Source organism: Lissotriton vulgaris, chromosome 2_1, assembly GCF_964263255.1.
Source record: "Lissotriton vulgaris chromosome 2_1, aLisVul1.2, whole genome shotgun sequence".
Classification (NCBI taxonomy): domain Eukaryota; kingdom Metazoa; phylum Chordata; class Amphibia; order Caudata; family Salamandridae; genus Lissotriton; species Lissotriton vulgaris.
In genome coordinates, this window is record NC_141687.1 from 885,551,333 (window position 1) to 885,574,430 (window position 23,098).

General features: G+C 45.2%; 1 protein-coding gene across 3 annotated transcripts in view; it reads right to left on the reverse strand.

Moving 5' to 3' along the window:
• The window catches only part of STK40 (serine/threonine kinase 40), a 401,524-nt gene that overhangs the window by 189,351 nt on the left and 189,075 nt on the right, over nt 1-23,098 (reverse strand). For all 3 annotated transcript variants that reach the window (XM_086956415.1, XM_086956416.1, XM_086956417.1), the window contains one exon: nt 15,165-15,250. In XM_086956415.1, coding sequence (XP_086812541.1) covers nt 15,165-15,250 — 86 coding nt within the window. The remainder of the gene's footprint in view (nt 1-15,164; nt 15,251-23,098) is intronic.

Below are 23,098 nucleotides of genomic sequence, written 5' to 3' on the forward strand. Positions count from 1 at the left end.
AGAAAGAAGAACAGAGCAAGCCTTGAACAGCCACCCTGCGAACACAGAGAGCCAGCCTCCTCCAGAGACCGGGAACCTACGTAAATCATCAAGAAACATTTAGCAGGCCTACAACCCACATCCCGAAACAAAGAAAGGGAGACAGCCCCAACAGGCAGGAACAACCAACCTCCAAACCACCCAGCATAGAGGGCAACCACCCCGAGAAACATGGGTAAGGACGACCAAAGGACCCCAACTCAGAGGAGGCAGAGGGGTCATGACCCTTAGCAGTAAAGGGAAGGGAGGAAGGGTAGAGATTAGAGGCTACCCCCTTCCAACCTGGAGCAGCCAGAGCAGCGGGGCATAGGAGCACCCGAACCCCAACTTCCCAGAACCAAGGAGGAGGGAAGAATAGCAACCAGACAAAGCCACCGTCAAGAACAAAAGAAGGTACTCACAGAGGACAAAGCCCCCCACCGGGAGGTGAGTACCGAAGACCAGCCCAGGGTCCTCACAGAACGGGACGGAAGAGCGGGCTGTGAAGGAATCTGCGGCTCGAATCGTCTCTACCAGATACATTGTTACCAAAGGTAAGTAACTTGTACATCTGATAGAGACTACTAGCCGTAGATTCCTTCATGTAGAATAGATACCCTAGCAATACCCACAGGTAAGGAGGGTCTGCAAAAGGACCCCACCAGTCTGGACAGGGCACAGGGTCCCACAGGGGACCTGACCTGCGGATCAGGGAAGTAACCTCATCCCTTCCAGGCAAGAGGGCCCCCATATGTCGAACACCAGCAACCCCAAGAGGGATGAAGGAGGAAGAAGGAAGACTGAAGAGGCCCGTACACTCACAACAGAGGAACCATGGGCAAGGCCGGAGAGGCCAAAGCACCCCACTCCACCCCCAAGGCAACAGAGCTTCCATTCAATGCCAGGCAGGGAAGAGGAAGAAGAAGAAGCAACCTAGAGGGCCCAGGGAAACAAAGGAAGAGCCCACCCAGCGGTAAGGCAACAGGCTAGCCAGAACGGTACCTAAGCCATAAGCCGCCAGATTAGCACAGAACAATCCCAGCACGAAGGATAAGAAATGCCTGGACACCCCACCACAAGGGGCGGCGCACACTAACTCCAAGAATCAATAGCAACATACAGAAACGCCAAGGAGAACAGGCACCCAAAGGCCACCAGCACACCCCAGCAGAGCTTAGCTATATAACAGCGACCACTAGCCCACATAGTGTACGGTAAATCCCAAAACACGGGAACCCTCTTTGGAAGATCTTCCGCAGCAGAGGAGAAAGCAAAAGCACCACGGTAAAAAACAGCCCTGCGGGAGGCTTGACATCAGCCTAAAGAAAAACAGAAAGCCTAATCTCAGGGCCAAGTCTATGTAACAATTCCAGCAAAAACACACACACACACACACACACAGGCAATTATCCAAAGCATGATGCCGTAAATCCAACTGAACAGTCTCCTGGGAAGCCACTGATCCCAGGGACTCAGCCGAGTCCCACAAACAAGAAGAGGCCCTCGCCAATACGCACAAGGTGTTAAGGGCCTGCAGGGCAGCGCTGGTCAAGGCGAACATGTTGCACCCCCAAGAGTCCAGCCAGCAGGCCTCCCGGGATAGCAGAGTCAACCGTGGCGGCAGGGAGGAAAGGCGGTCCGCAAAAGTGGACTGGCAGCAGAAGGGTGGAGGGAGAGGCACGCCGGGTCATGCGGTGCCGGAAGGTGTCGGTGCAGCAGGTGCTGAGGCACCGGATCCCCAGAAGCGGGACGCCTCCCAACCCCCCGTCAGGGATGAAAGGAGCAAACCCTCAAAAGGGAGCAAGATATACCTCCCACCAGAGCCCTGGTGGAGAACCTCTAAGAGATAGTCCGCCGGGAAATGAGCAACCGGGTCCCCCATGCGCAGAATGCCCTCATCCGTGGACACAACGTGAGCGAAGGCTGCACCCGCCACCATAGGGCCCCGCAGAGAAGAAAGCAGTTCCTCCGTGGGAGACGGCTGCAGACTAAGGCGGCCGTCCTCGAGGCCAAGCGGGAGGGGCAAAGGTCAGACCTGGAAGCCAGAAGGTACTGAAGAATGGGGGACCTGCCGCTTCTCCGACAAGCACCTCGGTCTCAGAAAAGGCGGGGAGCCACCCTTCTACGACGCCGGTGAAAAAGACACCACAATTAGTGTCTTCTTGTCTCCGGGCAAGAGGACACTAATATGCACCCAGCCTCCGGAGAAGAGGGAGTGTCCTCAGAGGAATCCGCTGCACCACATAGAGTCAGCACCTTGAGGCAGGACGCCAGCACCACCAGGCGCCGAAGGAAAGACCAGATAGGGCTCCTCCAAGTCACACTGGGGCAGGAGTCGCAGTGGCCAAGGAACGGCGCCGACTCGACCTCCGCCGAGGCAGTCGCCTGGGTGCAGGAACGAAAGGGACCGAGGGAGTAACAAGCAGACCTCCAACAGCCTCGGACCAGAATGTTGCGGAGTTGGTCCGGCGACCCATACGGTGGCCCCAGGGACAAATCAACCTCCGACTTGCGCCGCCCGCGGGTAGGGACGAGAAAGGCCCGAAAGGGGACGAGGAGTCCCCGCCCCACCTTGACCCAGAGCGGGAGGAGAGGTCACCGACCCCTGTGGCGCTGTTCGTAGCAGGGACTGGCGCCGTGGCGGTGTCAACTCAGCCTTGGACGAGGCCTTCGCCTGCCCAGAGGGCCAAGCAGGGCTCGGGGATACTACCAGAGCACCGGTGACCTTCCGCGACACCACATGGACTCCCACGGGAGTTGGCGCCGTGGCCTAAAGGAGGGACCCCAGGGGGGCCGCACCACAACAGATGAAGCTCTCGCGACATCAGAGAAGGACAACTACCACTGCCATATCTGAAGCCGTCTGCCGAGGCTGATCGAGGGGAGGAGGTCGACTTGGAGAGACGCGCCGATAAAGTTTCATTTGGCGCTCTCGCTGCGACTTCGGCTTTAACTGTTTGCACGCATCACAATCAGTGGTACTGTGATCCTCCCCCAAACACCACATACAAATGAGATGAAGGTCCGTCGCCGACATAAGACCCCCACACAACGTGCAAGTTTTGAAGCACAAAGGCATTCGCACACTCTTCCACCAAGACAGAAGACAATTGGCGAAGAAAAAAGGGCCCCAAACAAGCCAGCAGCAAGACCGGATCCGAGGTGCACGAGGAAAAGGAAAAAACTGACGGAGGCGCGCTGGGGTGGGGCTTATTTGACTTCACTGACGTATGCGGACGACGCCTGGATGAAGTCGCGTGATGTCGCCCCGGCACGCAGGAATACTGTGCAAAAAGTTTCCGGATCCAGTCTCACGCCTGGGAATAATCCTACGTGAAGGAATCTGCGGCTAGTAGTCTATCAGATATATATTTTTGAAGGTATTGTCTCAAATAAGAGTCTTATAGAAGGGGGCAGTACGTATACCGGACTCCGAATAGAAAACATTTTTCTTTCTCTGCGTGAAGACCATGTAGAGGTATGTCTATGGCAATCATATAAAGATATATTGTTGCCTGTTAGTTACATATAGTGGATCCTATAACATTGCTGGACAACATTGCGATTATATTTTCATATATCCCTTTTTCTTTAAAGATTTTAATAAAAATCCAAAGAGAATACAAACCGCATTACCAGCAATCACAGGAATCTTATGCTTGAAAAAAATAAATTCTGGCTAAGGAAAAACACGGCAAGGTAGGCAGAACAGACATAACAGATTTAAGATCTGCAGCCCCCTTCTTGGGTCAAATTTTATGTTTAACATTATCTATATGAAGTTATCTATCTGAGTGGACTTACAGGTCCCCCTTCTTTTCTTTTCCCACAATAGGTCCTTATGAAAATATAGGTCCTCGCATGGTCCAGGCTGGCCCATCCCATTACATATGGTATTGTGATGGTTATGACCCACTGATTCAGGTGGGGTAACTTCACTTACAGTAGGATGTTATTTTAAATTGTCCTCAAAATGTAGACATGAGCTTATTTTGTTTAAATTGTATTGTAGGTCTACTACGAGAGCTAATAATAATTAACAAAAAGACAGTAAGCTCTGGGTCCAACCCCAATTGTAAGGTATGTGCCTTTGGAATGATATTAAGAAAACTCTGACATATCGTTTTTTTTTTTTAATGATGGTCGATTGATATAATTAAATGAAATACATTCAGACCAATAATATATAAAAAATATAAAAACGATGTCAGGTTATTAAAGCTTTATCTTTTAGAATGCAGTATGTTTGATTCTGGTTTTCGGATTGAGTGGTGGGATGTATAGCATTGCATTGAGAACCCTACTGTAATTATAAATGAAGGTGTTATTAGCAATATGATGCATAGTTGTGTGATATAGGGAGGAAAGAATGTTCCAATATATTGTCTGATCAATGTGTGATGTACTAAACAATCTTTTAAGTAGGGGGTTATACTGTTGATCTATCTTTTTTTATAGTATTTTATCCGTTTCTTACACAGGCACACATGATTTTAGTGCTACTTCCTACGAAGAGACAATCCATTCCATTTCATAATCTTTATTTCGGCAATACATGCCCTAAAAGATGTACATACAATCATAATAACACATTTCTCATTTTAATAGACATTGGATGAAGAAAGAAATTCATACTGATACAAGTCTGTGTGGTAGATAATTCAAATCAGTCAATAACCTCTGCACATCAGCTGGAGATTTTTTCTTTGTAAAGTGCATGTGCATTAACCAAGTTGTACAGTGTTCAGCACGCCCCTGCGTTTATGCCATATCGCCGTGCGAAATTTTGCAACAGAAAAAAACACTATGGGTGACAAGTCGGTTTTAAGAATGAGATAGGCTTGCATGCACTGTGTAATTCGCATGTTTTTGCATAAGGGCACCAGCCAGTGCCTCCTCATTGTTCCATAGGCTGGGCAAAAAAACATGATATGTGTTTCAGTTTCCAGGTCACAGCTGCAATTAGGACAATTTTTCAAAGCCACTGAAGACCAATAACATGTAAAAGCTCTGATCGGTAATGTACCATACCTCCACTGCAAGTACAACTTCCTCGTTAAAACAGGGAAAATATCATCCATTACAATTTCAAAATGATAAAAATCCTTTTCCTTTAAAAAAAACAAAGAGTGCCGCTGTGTACACTGCGTATAGAGGCAGTTAATTTGCTTTCATAAAAAAGTTTGGACAAGCTTTTTCTTGAGGTCCTAGGGCAAGCAATTTCAGGGTTGTACCACATTTGGGGAATCCCTAGCTTGAAAAATGTATTTTTAATATATAAGCCACGGGATTTTCAACACAGTGGGTAGCCTTAGGATTTCCAATAATTCCTGTCTATAGGGAGAGAGCTCCGTAGTGCTCCATAATCTCCGCCAAAACGCTAGAGGCTTCAGGCCCACGACCTCGTCTATTGGCCGAAGTCCCATGTCAAGTCTGATAGGTAACAGGGGAGTGCTAGTGGGCAGCAACAACAGTTGCCTGAGAAATTTATTTTCTGTGCCCACGATCTAAGGCCTACAGGCATGCCCCCAAAGTTCAATATATTGTATCCTATTTAAATGGGAAATTACCCCGTTGACAAAGGCAAAACAGGGTAGGTGCCAAAACGAAACCCTGTCTCACGCCCCTGCCAACAGAGAATTTTTCTGATAGGAGGCCATTTCTTGCACACCTGACCCGTGCGAAGTTGTCCCGATGGAGGCGTATTAAAATGTGCAGGATTTGAAGGGGAATGCCCAATTCAGTAAGTACAGCCCATAACTTGCATCTTGGGACCAAGTCGAAGGCTGCTCGCAGGTCCACAAAGACCGTGTAAAGGCTTCCCGCTTCGATCGTGAGAGACTTCCAGAACAACATGTTCAGCCGGAGAATCTGGTCCATTGTAGATATATTGTTTCTAAAGCCTGCCTGGTAGGGGCGCAGTATGGAGTTTTCCTCCATCCAGTCCTGGAGGCATATCCCATATTAACCTGCCAAAGATCTTTTGCGGGACATCGATCCATGTTAGAAGGTCCTGCTGCGTAGAGGGTTCGGAAGTGCTCTTCCCAAACACTTTCAGCTATATTTACCTCCACAGCAGCCGCTGGCTCTGCCGAGCCTGTATTTACAATAGACCAGAATTTACATAGGTCTCTAGCTGCCAACGCATTAGATAGACCAGTCCAATTGTCATGGTCCCATTCCTCTCTTGCGTACTTCATTACACGCTTATAGTTAGCTCTCAGAGTCTGTACCACTAACTTAGCAGCCTTATATTTTATGGCAGAAACAAATTCGGCCTTTGCTCTTCTGCAGGTGGAGTTGTACCATGTGGCCCTGCTACCCTTTACTGGGCGTTTAACGGCACGAGGGTAGAACACATCTGACAATTTATGTATTAGCTGATCGTATAGGGTCCCCAACTTGTAAAGAGAGTCCGGAATGCGTTCATTAATTACACCACTGATCTCCTCTAAAATAGGGAGGACTAGAGCATAGAGCTCCGAGACTCGCTCTGGGCTTTCCACTATTTTCGCCCACTTTATTCTTCTCCTGCCATTAGTTAGGATCATTCTCGGGTCCGGGGCACCACTGACATCCAGAGTCTCCCTTGCGACACCAGGCATGGTAATATTTAAGATTAAGGCATTGTGGTCGCTATCATTTCGTGGAATTACAGAGAAGTCCCTTATTGTGGCCTAAAATCGGCTTTCCACAAATATGTAATCCAGGCGAGACTCATGGCCCAATTTGTTAAAAGTGCATTTTGGGGGGATATCTGATTTAACACGCCCATTGCACGCAATAATGGAGTGCTTAAGAGTTAGTGACGTAATTTGGACCGCCAATGGAGTCCATGGCATAGGGAATGGAGCTGGCAGTAACGGTATAGCCCAATGCGCATCCTCCTCCATAAGGCCACCATCTACCAGGCCTGCCAGTGGCTCGAAGTGACAATTGAGGTCACCCCCAATCACAAGCTGAGCACCGCTAGGAATGGAGCTTATGAATGAAGACAGTTCCTCAACTGTTTTAGATTCCGCGGTGACACCCACTGGTCTAGAACATACGTTGATCAGTGCAAGCTTAGGGCCATTGGACCATTCCAAAAGTACGCACTGCACGTCATCAGATAGTGTGTTCAGGATCTTGGCCATACAGCCTAGGTGTGAGCCCACCCAAACTGTGAGGCCTCCCGATGGACGACCCTTTCCAACCCATCTCGCTGGTATGGAGAAGGAGGCATAGCCAGTGCGTGTCTTATCCTCTCTGGCCCATGTTTCTTGGAAAAGACACACATCATTTCCATCTATGAATGCTCCCCACTCTGGGCAATCGATCTTATTACAAAGACCTGCCAAATTCCATGACAGTATTGTTAGAGGACCCTGATTAGCATAATTTTCGGTACCCCTCCTACCCCCATTAGAATCTCCAGTAGAAGGTTTCGGGATCCCCTGTACCACGTCAGGGGAAGGTGGACCTTCCGGGTAGGTAGTCTGACGAGCAATAATACAGAGATTAGATTCTGTGCTATTTATAAGTGTTTTATTATTGTTCTCAGTCTGCCTGGTACATTCGTTGGTGCTGCAGCAACCGCTAGATTTTATTGTGTTGCTGCGGCCTATTAGTTCCGTGCTACCCTCCTGCACCCCATAAGGGGGAGTCAGTCGACCATATCCAGAGGGCTAAAGCGATTGCGGCTCAGGAGAGGACCTGGTAGGTGGATGTTAGCATTCCCATCCCCGGTCCCACTGCTCCCTCCCCTGGGGCCCACTCTCGTCCAACCATCCTCCACCTCCCCACTAGAACTCCAAGATCCAGGCCGGTAAAAAAAAAAAAAAAGAGAAGGCACTGAATGGTAGTATCAAGATCTCGGTATGGCCAGGAACATATATGTGAGACTGTTTCTAGGGTCTCGGAAATTTACCAAAACACAGTCCCCATTAAAGTTTTTAGGCGTATTGCATATCCACTACACCCTACGAACCATCAGAATCTCACTAGAGATTGGGGGGTGGGGGGGCAGGCCTATTCCTGCTCAACCAGTTAATAACCTTATTTTTCAGAGACTGGAAGGATTCCCTGGCTGAAGCCTCCAACACTGGGACCCCTGTTAGTACGACCACAAGAGAACACGCTTCTGGGGGTAAATTTATTGCCAACTTGTTTGGCGGGCAGCCAACTACAAGGGTTTCCCTTTGAGCAGTTTGGTCGGAGTCCATCTCTATCCTTGGGATCTCTACCACTAATTGCAGCGGGACATTAACAATAGTGTCAATATTAGTAGGGGGCCTTTGTACTATGGATCCTGCACCTACTGGGGAATTAGAGATGTCAATTTGAGATCCCCCCTGGCCCTTCTTAGCCCCCTTTGCACCCTTCCTCAAGAGCTTTGTAACCCTATCCAAGCCCTCACCAGCCAGAACAGTAGCCCTTTCTATAGTGGCCAGCCTTGACTATCTGGGCTAGTCTGGCTTCCAGAGGACCAAGGAGAGCTCTGCAAACCATACTCAATTTAGCAATCATTGGATCTTCTTGTATGAATGCAGTATTGCTGATATTTGGATCAACCATGTTCAAAGTAGGGGAACTTGCCTCCGTTGGTGTAGCCACTACTGGAGCTCGTAGGGTTCTGGGCTGTCATTTGTTTAGCGAGCATGGCCTTTCGCCCGCCAGATTTATCGATGGTACGCTTCCTTTTGGGTATGGCCCCCTCACGATGCCCCCTTAAATTACTACCATTTTGTTTCTCCTGAACAGTATTAACAAATTCAGCATTGAAATTGGAATTAGACACAGGATTAACTTCCAATACACTTGATTCAGTAGTGTGGTTAGAGTATGAGCGTACACCCCGCCCCCCGCACCCCCCCCCCCCAACAGGTCCACCCCTTCCTGTGTTGCAATGTCCATCATTTCCACGCGACCAGCAGTGTTTGCAAGCACTCCCCTGTCCAGCGTCTTTGCATTCATGATGTGTCCCAAGGACGATCTTTTGGCGTTTAACAGTTCCTGTGAGAGGCGCCTTTCCAGAATAGTAATTTCATTGGATAAAAGCGAACTAGCTCTGATAATAAAATTATCCAGTGTTCCTACTGGGTTAGAGGCCGGAGTTATAGTTTTGCTCCTCGACTCGCGGCCTGCCATCTCAATCTATAGCAACCACCCAAAGATCAGTTTCTAAAACTTGCAGGTCTCCTTACCTCACCCACATAATAGAAGCTGAAAAAGCCAAGGGATATGGCCCGGTCCGGTTTCTGCCGGTCTCGAACGGGCTCAAACGGGCCAGCCCTTGGTACCGCGTTGTGCTAGGTAGGTCACAAATATAGGTCAATGGGGGAGGGGCAGTAAGAGCACGCCGCGTAGGCTGCTGGTCCTCGCAGTCCCGCCGGTCTTTGCCCCAGAGTCTCCGGCTGCCAAAACGTCCAAACACCAACGGCTTACATGAGAGAATCATTATAACGTCCTGATGCAGGTGGTGCGTAATTTGTTTGCACACCGAAACGCGTCAACGCTTCTGGGGTGTTAAATTTGAGGAACTATTGAGTCTAAAGATATTCCATGTGGTATGACCACAATATAGATTCTATTGAATAACGAGATCTTTGATGATTTCACTTGTTATTGTCTCTTCGTGTTTTTAATAAATTTATGATATGAAATGTTTTGATGAATTGTGAAAAGTATTTTTCTGTATTTTTAACAACTTTTTAAATCATTTGCCGACATTTATGTACATTGAATAAAAATTGTGAACATTTTCTTTAATAGTTTGTGAATTTTTATAATTATACGTGGGGTTATCGACATAATATATATTTTTGAGAAGAAGTTTGTATGACTGATGGTTGAATGCTATCAAAGTTGGTGAGTCACTCCAAGGGAAAAACTTCTTTTTATTGTTACTATCTCTAATTTTCAAAGTAATTTAGAGTTACTCAACTGACAAATGGGTTATAATTCGGACTACTAGTGAGCCAACATGTTGATATAAGTGATTTAAATGATAAATATTGGTCTCCATTTATATAACATCCCACACAAGCAAGTTTTCCCAATCAATTCAATAACTGAAAAAGAACAGAAGTGATAAAAAATACAGCACACAATTAACTCTTCTGGAATCGCATGTGCAGGGGAACATCACTTGGTCCAAGAGGTTTTTAAAAAATACTCACATACACTTCATTAACGGAGTTACCATTTTAATGAAACATCATTTATATATGTGGTGTTTCTTAATTAACACATCTGATGCTCATTTGACCCCCCCCCCCAAAAGGAAAAGTATTTAGAGTACAGCTAACTGCTAGGCAATGCTGCCTCCTATGCTGCTAATGGTTCCATTTAAGGATTTCAGAAGGAATATGTCAAAGAGGTCCCTCAGAAGCTCGAGTGAAGAGTAACTGGTTTCAAGTCTATTGGCGGCGGGGGGAAGAGGGTGGGTGATGTACATAAAACTGCACTGTATTCCGAATGTGTTCCTGACCTAGGCAATCATCCTATACAGCCTAGGCCAATAGGGAGTCAGGGAACTCTTCCATGCAGCCTAGACACAACACTAGATCACTAGCAGACTGTCAGGTGGACCAGACTTAACATGCCGGTTTGCTTTCTTCTCAAAATCGAAGGTCTGGCTTCTCAGAATGTCATGGCTGTTAGAGAAATGATGGGAGTAAGCAAATGGCAGACACTATCTTTTGAAGTCCCTTATGTTCTCTATTGACTCTCAGCTCTGCACATTAACATATCAATTAAGAAGTAGGGCTAGTTCCTGTCCACTTGTCCCTTGCATTCACTATGCCACTTCCCAATTTCTTATTGCCCCTGTCCCAAACCATACACTAGCTTGCGCTCCAGTGGTCTCCATCTTAATTCTCACTGGACTCTTATCTACTTCTATCACTTAGTCATTCTGAGGGTCTTGGAGAGCTCAGGGAGGCTGAAAAGTTACACAGGTACTACACAAAAGCAAATAAAGAACAAAAGAATAATAATACACTTGGGAAAGACTACTAATTTTGGGTTCCATTTCGTGCAATAGCCACTGGTACTAAGGCTTCTTTCTCCATCTTCCATTGGAATGCCTACAGTTTTTCTCCTCATACTTTATTTTTCAGCACGCTACCCTTCATTTCCTCCGACCCTTTAATAAACTCTTCTCACACTCTAGAACATTTTACTTCTAGTCTTTACCATTTATTTCATCACTTCCGTATCAAGAATGACTCAGAAAAACCTTCTCCCCTTCCTCATCACTTTTTTCTTCAAAAGCCTTCACTATCCCCTTCAAGGTAATTTGGGTTTCTTGATTTCCCAGAAAAAAAAAAAGATTTAAACAAAAAGGTCAGAAAATCCATTACCATCAGTCTGCAGCATTAATCTTGTCAACAACAATTGCAACTGACCAAATTAGTCAGGAGATCACTTATAAATTTAAAAAGCTTCGAGAATTCTTTATTTTACTTTTTTTAAAATAGGCTTTAAATATTTTCTGCCTTTGGATAACACTGGATATAGAAGTACCTCACAAAACGCATTTTCAATCCTAGATCATCATAATCGTGCATTACCATTAGTGCATGCACATTCAGTAGCCCAAACTAGGGTATGGCTCACATGGAAATGAGAGAAGACTTTTCTAGAATGTTTTCATACAGTTGTCTCAAATCATGTTGGGAGCAGATGAGAATGGCAGGGTCTGTTACTCCACAAAGTTCAAGTAAAATTCCAGATCTTATTGGAAGTTAGATGCACAAGGCTTGAGTTAAAACACCATGGCATTCGTTAATGGTGAGGTAGGCACTATTCTGAGCACATTCTAAAATATTTGCCCAACAGTAAGTATCCTGGAAATAAACCTTCTACGATGCATAGGTGGACATCTATCCTGACCTAACAGTCCAACTTTAGTCTGCAGACACATAAAAGTGTGCATACTGACCGTTTATGTTCTGCATTTTATTCCCATTAGGCCAACCTCAGGTTTACTGGTTAAAATGGTGTAACATTTAAAATATTCAACAATTAATTCTACAAATAAAGCCCCCTTATTAAAAAAATGTCATTAGATCCTAAGAAGCACATTCTGCTTTGTATGGCGTCGATGTAACCATTTCTTTAGTTATTACTTATATTGGCTTATTGCGCTCCAGTTTAACAGAAAGTTACAAGCCTCACATAGGATATACTGCACATTAAAAACACAGAAATAAACCTGTATCATTCACTAAATTGAATAGTATTATTCAAAGAGGAGAGCATGCAACAAAGCATAAACTAGAAACAAACGTGCTGTTCGTCCAAAGAGAATGGAATAAGGATAGGTAAGGGACAAATCTGAACTCCTCAAAGCCTTCAGAATAAATTGATTGGCTAGAATTGCTTAGCAACCTTGATCACACAAGGTTAACTAACAGTCGCAGGCATCATACAACAATAATTTAAACGGTCTAGAACAATAAAGGAAATTCAATGACAACTATTAACTAGCCACATTTCCAAACTGAAAGACAAACACATCAAAGGGTGCATTCAGGACGGAGGGTCAACACATGTAGCATAAAGTATTTGGGAATATACCATATACACTCTGATGACGTGGCAATTGCTAATAATATACTAACTCGCCCACAAAAAAAACCACAAAGACTAAGCGCTGGACGGCTTTGCTTTTGTCCATACCAGGAAGGGCTGCCTTACTTTAAATAATTATTCTTCTCAAAATCCTAGATGCACTGCATAACTGCCACTTCCCCCTTCCTTGCAGGTTTCTGCATACCCTTATGGTTGGTCTCCTCTTCTTCCTATTAAAGCAAAGTTCTTCCGAAGTTTCACTCACCAAGTGTTATAAAACCACCTATGATGGAGGTCTTGCCTGATAGATCCCAATTCCTATTTCTAAGCTGCCCATCTGCTGATCATTAACGAACAGATACAGTCAGCGCAGATCCCGGATTTATGGGGTATAACTATGGGCCATCTGAGGTGGTCTCCGATACAATACTACTCCAGCCTAGAGTCCACCCATAATTAAGGTGGTTGGGGGTGTGTGGAGGTTCTCCAATCTGCAAATCGGATGGGGTTGGAGATTGACAGGTCAAATCCTTCTTTGGACAGGTGACCCTCTCCCTTCTGTAGCAGCACTGGAAGGCTTTATGGGATTGAACCATTTAAGAATCTCACTGCTGGGAGACGTGGCCTCTGTTGGTACACTGAAGTCTTTCAGAGAGATACAGGCTGTATTTAATCTTCCCTATTCACAATTTTATTGATACCTCTAACTTTGACAAGTAATCCATGCCTGGCAACACGGGAAGGACTACCCACATTAACCCCTATCAAACCAAAACTATCCACCTTATATAGAACCCAACTTACAAACTCTCCAGATGCCTTTCTGAAGCTATGTAAAGAATGGGAAAGCAAAATTGGCCAACCGGAAGATGGCAAACAGACATCTGTGCTTATGTCGCCAGCCTCCCTCTACTTGCCTCTTCACCCCAGGGAGGCAGCCATCTCAAATAGATATCAACTCATCCAGTTGAAATACCTACGTCGAATTTAGCTACCTCCCGCTAGACTCTAGCATATGCACGGAGTTCTGGGACTGGAATATCTTCAGACACCTGCTCAGCTCCAGGATACTCTCACGGGTGATAGTGTGCCTTACACATACACACAACGTTTAGAAAAGTAGACTGGGAATAGTGATTAATATTGACAGTGAAATGGATCACTGGAAAATGCAAAACTTGCACACTTAAGACATTCTTTGACATGTCCTACAAGGTTACTTCTAGTCCCAATTTCCAAATGTATGGTGAGGAGACATCACTAGAACTGAAAACAGACTATTATTGTTTCATATTTCATAGCCTCCATAACAAGGACTTAGGGATTAATTTTACATGTGGCCCAAATAAGAGCACCAAGAAAGGTTATGTTACTTGCATCCTAATCATCCAAAACCAGAACATAATGGTACTGCCTATTTTAGGTACACATCTCGCATAGTTAAAATTCTGGAATACATATATTTTCAATAACCAGATGCGATTCAAAAATTAAATTAAATAAGTGACCAGGTGAATTGACCACCAATTTAGGGCCAGAAACAAACTTGGTATCAACAGATTCGAGAAACCTCATCTTCCTTGAGCCTCTGCAACGTTAAATATAGACTGTTGCAATGGAAATGTGCATGGTCTTACCAGGTCAGCTATACGCTTTAAAAACTGAAATAATAAAACTGCCAGATTAATTTTTGACCTCTAAATGATCGCATTGAGGTACATTACAAAACGTTTTAGTAAAGCTTGCATGGAAAAAAACGAAACAAAGTAACATGTGGAAACGCTCTTTCTCCTGTATAAGAATGCTACTACTGAACATATGCGTCACTGTTTCCAAAAGGTAACATACACCCACAAATTTAGAAAGAATTTAAATACTATTCTCAGTAAGAATCTACTCTCATAATACACACCACTGCTGTAGTGTTTAGCATTGGTATAACTCACAAGGGGGCCTATCATTAGTATCATGCAACAACTTATTTTCCAATCCCTCTCCTTAACCTGTCGTTATGATATTTTGCTTTTTAGCTGCATCTAGCTAGTTGATATCTACACAAATCATACGTGCATACGCGGGACATAGCAATGAAAGGGATGGGGACAAATCTGCAATGTCACTCTTGTTTTCAAATAATCCAAAGTCCTGCATACGGTACAACAGCAAATGTTGCTGTGAATTATCATTCTGTCTGGTTATGGCATGTAACAGGTAGGCCACAGAGGGCCTTTCCATTGGTTCAGGCTGGGTGCATTGAGAGGCAGTCACACCTTTAAGGAAAGTTGCAAAGTACCGCACAAGGCAGTGTCTCTAACAAGTGTGTATGGCAGGGCGGAGACAATAACATATCAGTCCAAAGAACATTGAATAAAAACAATTTTTCATATCACATTTTGTATATACATACCTTTCCAGACATCTTTGCTCGGGCTAAAACAGATACACTGATCGTGTCACTCAGACCTTTGTTTAATGGACATAAAACTGGTCTGATGCAGCTTAAGATACATCATTTAGTAAGCAACAGAACCTAATCGTTTCAAGGCAGTAACCTCTCTCAAGAGGGCTCCACCCTTCGCATGGCTCACCTTCAGCTGATAGAAGTCATCCGTCCCATCCTTCCTTGCCAAGCACTGAACAATACTTGGCACAGGAGAGTTACCCAACCGGGGACCTAGAAGCACAGAACAGAATGAAGTCATTTTCCTGTGTGAGAAGTCATGACTAACACAGTGTTATGTAAATATTCGCAAGTCACGCCGTTTACTAGAGTCCACTACAAATTCCCCTTTTCAGTCGAGTACAACACTGTTGCAAGTCACTCCTCAAACTCGAAAAAGCTGTGTAAGTACATAAGTGGCAAACACATACTGTAACATTACTAGCATGGTTCCCTCAAGCGAGGTTAGTATTAAAAAAAATTAGATGAAACATCCCCCTAACAAAATTCTTAAAGATTTTTATAGTTTACTTATTTAAAATTAGTGCACTTTATTTCTTTTTTGTCTCATTCAATCTCCAAATAATCTATTAGTCATTTTAGCATGAGGCAATGTTTCCTGTGCTTCTGGATAAGTGTTTTCATATGAAGATGAAGTATTTTAATGACCGAGAACACTAACCACACTTCAGTGTTCCCCAAAATTTCCCCCGAAAGAGAAACTATCCGCATTCCAGTTCTGTGCCCAACAAACACAAAATACAAGATGAAAGCTTAAGCCAGCTTCACTTCGTCACTGCCTAAATGTACCACTTGGGAAAGACAACATATTTAGCATCTTGCAGAATGCTTCCTTGACCAACATTCAACATAACCTCCTGTTCACTCCCTTTCTGATTGAGTCTTTTATTAGACATTTTGGCACTATAAAATGTTTCTTGTGCTTTTGGAGAAGCGCTTACATGTGAAGGTGTACTATCTCAATGTGACATGTTTAGTAAATGCACCCTCAACAAATTTACTGTTACTGCTTTCAGAAAGGGCAGCATATAAGAGAAAGGAATCTGGATTCACTCATGTTTCACAACACGACCCAAGTCTAACTTTTTTAGATAACCAGTATGGGGAGCGCTTGGAATTGCTCAGCATTCCATTAAATGGCAAGCGCTACATGTTTTTGGTCCCCTAAATGGTCCTTAACAGTATGCACCGCTTTTCTCTGTGTAACTAACTCTAGGTTCTCTTTTTTTACGTGGTGAGAAATAGATGTTAGCATCCTTATCACCATTAGAGATTGCTTGATTTGCTCGTTTGGTATATGGATTATCTAATACGTTTGCTTTTGTTTCCCTCATGGAAAATCACCGTATGAGTTTGTGCATTTTTAAAATACTTAAATTACTGGTTGCAGGACCGCTGAATGTCGCAGTAAAGCAACACCCTAGATCCTGACGGCGAAGAGAGCAAAAAGGGAGCCGACGGGCGTGGTGATGTTATGTGCTGAGAGCGCCCGATGGGCTCAACTCTAGGCAGTGCATGGGAGCAAGAGCATGCCACCCCAATCTACAGCTTCAAGAGTGCCCAGGTACGGAAGGGAACCATAGGGGGCGGGGGCACAATCCCAACTGCTGGCACCAGACCTGTGTTCTGGACGACTGGGATGTACCACTCCATGAAATAAGATATGGGCAGATACTAGACTGACTGGTTTGGAGAAGGTCTGACGTGAAGCTACAGGTGAGACTAGACATTGTGTGGTCTTGGGCAGCACAGAACTTGAGGAATAATAGTGTCAAGTGGCTAGACAACAATCCTTAAGGCAGGAAGAGACCCAGATAGTGGCCTGAATGGCATTAACCCAATAGAGAACACTGGACTAAACAAGACGAGTATTTTTGCCACGTGAGTGACTCTGCCAAGGTGAATTTGCATCCACAAACTAAATTAATGAATGCCTTCTGCAACACCAGTATGCCAGACGATTTATTTCAGCAGTGAAGCAGCACAATGGATCCCTTAACTATAATGCTAAAATCTATATGGCAGCACATTTCTACTCGGACACAATGATTCGGAGGAAAACATTTTTTTTAAACTTATTTTTATTAACAGACGTTAGTGATAATGTGCAGCATTATTTCATTCCATATTAGATTATATATGCGCATCCCCCTTACATAGTCGTCCACAATCCTTTATTACAACCATCCCCAAGGATCAAAAAATCATCCATAATTGTTCCCTAATCCTGTCTACCCCAGTCTATCCACCCGCCATGATGGCCTAAATTCTATCAAGGATTCCTGTGAGTATCCCATTGGTTCCACACTTTTTCCCACTTTTTGAGGCAGCCTCTACTGTTGTATATTGTCTTCTCAGCTGCATAGCACCAATCCATATCTATTTTCCATTGAGCTATGGTTGAGTGGTTCCCCGAGCCACAGCGATATTCCTCTTGGCCACCATCGCGGCCACCACTAGCCAAATTGTTTGGTATTTTGCCCACGTCTGATCCCCTGATACACAAAGTATGTGCCATCTGGCCTCCGTAGGGACTGTCTGCCCAATCACCTCTGACATTACCTGCATTATCCTCCCCCAGAAACGTAGTATTGCAGGACATTCCCAAATTATGTGAAAAAGGTACCTTTCTGTTCACAACCGCGCTGACAACCCTCCGTTGGAGTGCGCCCTAAGTTTCACGTAAGTGTGCTGGTGGAGTATGACCTTTGGAGAATTATTAACTGTACAAGTCAGAACCTTGCTCTAATCGCTACCTCTCTAGAGCTTTGCAGAGCCTCCGCCCAGCCATCGTCCTCCAGCAAACCAACATCAGACTCCCATGCCTACCGGAGTGTCCCGAGCAGATCCAGGGAATTGTTGATAATCTTTCTATATGTGCAGGATAGTGCCTTTTCTGGGATTGGGTCCAATATAAGCCGATCTTCCAGTGGGCTGTGTTCCTCGAGTTGTTCCCCTTCTCTAATATGTCTGTGCAGTGCGTGTCCCAATTGCAGATAGCGAGATCTCTCTGTTTCTGCTAACTGGTATTCTTTTTGAAGGTTGTGAACAAGATTATCGCCTGGCCCCTCCATACATCTACTACATCAACTTCCATTTACCAAAACCTTGCAGTTTGCCCACCTCTTGTAACATATCGCTATCCCACAGCAGGGTACTTTCCGTCAATCTGTTGTCCCACCCTAGGAATTAGTTAGCCCTTATCCACACATCCAACACAGTCTTAGTGTGTGACAGCATACTTTATTTTCCAGCCCGTCGATATAATGCTCCTGAGTATTCTCTGGCCCCAATCACCCAATGATCTACTCGATATGCCGGGTTGTTCCTATCTGTAAATATCCAGTCAATGATCGTCATTAAGTCCAATGCCCAGTAGTAATTCTGGAGATCTGGTATAGCCAAACCACTGTCTTGTCACCTTATAAAGAGCTAAAGAGCGGGACACCAAACTGTTCACCTGCACCCTGGCCAAGGAATTTTTATATAATAATTTAATCCAGGATTGAAACCGGGGAACAAACCCAAATCTTCCAAGGACCTGGAACAGGTAGTGCCATTTGATACCAATCGAACGCCATACGAGCGTAAAGTGACAACAGCACCGCTCCCACTCCTGGATTGGATCTTACTAGGTGCATTACCCCGTAGAAGCGTCCAAGATTAAGCCTGGTGCTGCTATGAGGTATAAAATCAGACTGATCTGGATGTATCAATGTCGTGATTGGCCCTAGGAGGCAATTCACCAGGACCGTAGCCAGTATTTTGACTTCCATATTCAGTAAGGATATTGGCCGGTATGAGCCACACTGGTCCACCGATTTGCCCGCCTTTGGAATTACAACAATGGTTGCTCTTCACTGATCTGCTGGTAAATCCCCCCTTTTACCTCGCTTCGTTGAACATATTCAAATTGCGGCGAGTGTGGTGGCACCATACCTATTGGACAACTCCACAGGTAGCATATCTGAGTAAGTTCACAGGTAACCCATTTGCTCCCGGGGCCTTCCCTGCCTGTATGTCCTGTATGGCACCTATTATTTCTTCCGGAGTTATATCATTCTCAAAGTCTTCCCTATCCTTGTCGGACAACACTGGAAGTCTCATTTTGGCTAGTAGTTCCCTACAATAAATATCCGACTTGTATGGGGTAGATATGTAGACTTCATCATAGTCTGCAAAGACTCCCGCTATGTGCTCCCCAGTACTATGCGTATCTCTCCGTTTGTCGCGTATTTCTGCTACCCAATTTCAGTCCCTGTCCCTCTTCTCTAACCAAGCAATCATTTTGTTGGCCTTCACCCCTAGATCATATACTCGTCTTTTCGTGGCCAGTGCCGCAGATCTCGCGGCACTGTTCAGCAGTTCTCACAGTTCCTGCCTCTTGATGTCCAGGCGGTGTGCTGGAGCTTGATCAGTTCTTCGTCCCTCTATGAAACGTGCTCCTCTATCACTTCCGCCTCCAGTCTGTCCCATTTCAGTCTTTTTTTCCTTGTTGTTGCCACCTATGCTGGCCTGGATATGTCCCCTTATAACGGACTTAAATGCTTCACACAGGGTGCTGCCGAGTCAACCATACCCTTGTACTCCAGGAAGTAGAGTAGCGCCCTCCCCCTAACTTTTCCGGTATCTTCCTTGTTTTTAAAGAATTACACATTTATTCTGGGTGGTAAAGTATTGGTTTGCATCAGCACCCACACGGTTTGAGATACTTTGTGGAGCAATTCTATGTTTTAATAATAAATGACAACCATTACCACAATAGAAACATAGTAAACACATCATTTCCCCAGTTGCAACTATCCCCTTCCCTGCTACCCTGCTGGAGGGTGTGACAACTACCCACCTCCCCAACTTGCAGAGTGCCTGTCGCCCTGAACCTAGTAACTATACTGGGGTTGGCCGGTGTGGAACTATAGGAGCACCCACTCCAGGTCCCTCCCACCCCCAAATCTTATAAATGTTTTTTTAGTCCTATAGCAACTTGATTGACTTGTAACTGCCAAGATTGGCTCTATGGTTAAGTCCGGTCCCGTAGACCCCCCCCATCCTTCTCACCCAAACTGTGGCACACGACCTGTCCTTCACAGTCCTCCGAATAGGTTCCCACAGTTTTCTTCACTTTCCAGACCCTCCTTCTACAATGCTCAGTCCCTGGGCCGGTGGTCTCCTATTCAGTGCTCGCCGACGTCATCTTTTGCTGTTCTCGTAGTCTCCCACGTTGGGAGTTGTGGCCTACGTTGAGCCACTCCTCCAACCACTCCCATGTTTCCTCTGCGGACCATGTTTTCCTTTTGGAGAGGACTCAATTTGGTCGGAAACATCAAAGAGTACTTTGGCCCGAAGTTCCGTTTTCACTTCCTCAAAGGCTCTTCTCTGCCATTGGACAGTCAGTGTAAAGTCAGGAAAGAACCGGATCACAGCGTTCTCAAGTCAGAGGTCCCCATGCAAGAGCGCTGTCGGGAGGATGGTGTCCCAATCTCGGATTGAGGATCCTTGCGATAATTGTCCTGGGAGGAGCACTGGGCTTAGGCATGGGGGCTCTGTGAGCACGCTCAATAGTAAAGTAGCATGAGATTTGCTTTGGCTTCAGGTGGTTTAGTATCAAGTCCTCCAGGAACAGGTCAACACTATGCCCCACCATGCCCTCCGGAACCCCCACCACTCTAATATTGTTCCTTCGAGCCCGCCCTTCTTGGTCTTCCATTTTGGCCGTCATTGCTTCTTGTTGTTTTGTGAGTGCCTGGACCCGTTCCTCTGACCTTTCGTGCTGGTCTGCAGCTGTGTCACCTACGTTTCTGTTGCGGCTACCTTATCTGACATTTTCCTAAGATCCGCTCTCAGGAGATTGATGTCCACAGTTACTACATCAATTTTAGGATCTATTGTGTCCTTAAGATCCGCTATGGCTGCCATAATCGCGCTCAGTTAGGGTTCCGCCGTCTCTTCCGGATGCTGGACTTGGGACATCGCTGCTTGCATTGGGACCGCATATTTATCCATTTTATTAGTCTGTGCCCCGGTGTCTGTGCGATTTGTGGCAACCTCCTGCACCATGGCCCCCTCCAATTCGGTGTCGAACTTTTGCCCTCAGCACTCTGCCTCAGATCGGAGGCGTTTTTGTCACTACAGGGTCAGCTGGATGTCCAGATTTTAAGGGTTTCAGAGACCCACGGGCTGGAGCTCTGCTAAGACGCTGACATTTCAGTCAGCTCCTAGACACACCCCTGAGGAAAACATTTTTTGCACTCCTGACCAGTGCTCGAGTTGAGTTAGGAGTTGGAAATTGCCTTGCCTGATACACAACAGATGCAAGCCACCCAATCTCTAGCTTCAAGGAGGAAGCAAAACTGAGCAATAACACTGCCTTACACTTATCACAACTGAGGTGGATACCAGGCATCTGACAAACTATTCAGCTGAGGGCAGCATTCCTTCCTATAGAACTTCAAGCAGAGAAGGTGACTTGGGTCCTGGTGAATACCACGGACACCTGCTTGTAGGGTCAATACTGGCAGAAACATGTAGACCATATGATATTGCTAGAATTATTGCCAACTATTTTTATTCTGCCACTGGGGGACCCATTAAATTTCATTTCTCCACCTAGTACATAGTTTTATTTATCTACTCCGCACACATTTTTCCCCTTTGCACATTATACCACCCCAGACTAGATGCATGGCATAGTACACCTATGACATAATATGCCACTAAGCACTCCTATATTTTGAAGGATAGGAGCTTGCATCTGCTCCTTAGGAGAGATATCAGGAAGGGCCCAATGATTAAGCATACCACCCATTAGGTGGGTGAGAGCTTTTGTCCTTAACCATGAAGGGTTTCCCACGAAACTATATCAGAACTGGGATCTAGTTTATGTGTTGGCAGTCTGTTCTCTATGTGATTATGTAGATGCTTGGGTGGTTGAACAGGCTGCCTATTAATAGTCACAAACCTGATTTGTGTAGTGACTTGGGACAACCAGAAGCATGGTCAAAACCACCTTCTTCTTGGATACACACTGGAATGCACTTCCAGAGAAGAGACGCAACACCCCAGATCCTAGAAGTAACACATACTTCACAGGCAGCAATCCATCAGTCCTCTGCTCCAGGTCCCAACCTATGACACTCAACCTCCCATTTTTGCCCAGATAGTACAAGGTCAGACAGAGAAATGGCAGCAAAATATTATACTAAGAATCTCTGTATACAGTCTTTAATGTGAATGGATTAACCCTCTATAACAAAAAGAAGAGCCATACGTACATGGCCCCCAAATCTCCTGACATAGATCTACTTCAAGAGACACACATATCACAAGTAGAGTCAGAACAATTAAAACAGATTGGTTGATAAGATTCATTAATCAAGCAGGTGAGGGCACCGGATACACTGACATTTCCCAAGAAATGTGGAGTTGCCATTTTATTCAGGATGTCACTTCAGTGTATAGTGCACAAAATATAGACAGACCGGATGATTAGTTATGTCCTGGCCAAGATAAAGAACAGTGGATATGATGCTAATGGTGGGATCCATTTATACACCCAACTGTGACAAGACTGACTTTTTATTATCACGTAACAGACTTCTTACAGAATTCAGACACAAAAACGTAGTGATAGAAGGGGATTGGAATCTCATTTTAGACCCCTATGTGGACAGATATGAGCAATCTGACAAAGCCATCACCAAGGAGAGAGCAATACTGATGGATATAATGAAGGGCAATGGCATGACTGATCCGTGGTGCCTAACACATCCAGGAGATATGGAATACGCCTTACTTTTGTATGCAAATGGGACATACTTAAGGATTGTCTACTTCTGAATCACCTTATACTCGAAATGATGCAGGACTGTAGGCTAGTGGAAGGCGCAATGTCATACCATTTCCCAGGAACACTGGAACCGGAATTAGGCCCAGTCACTCCCACCGACAAAATTTGGCAATTAAATATGTCCTATCACAAAATGTCCATGGGTAATCAGAAGCCTTGGTCAAGCTCTCTGGATAGCAGAGAAAGCCATCAGACAAGGTGAATTGATGAGGGAA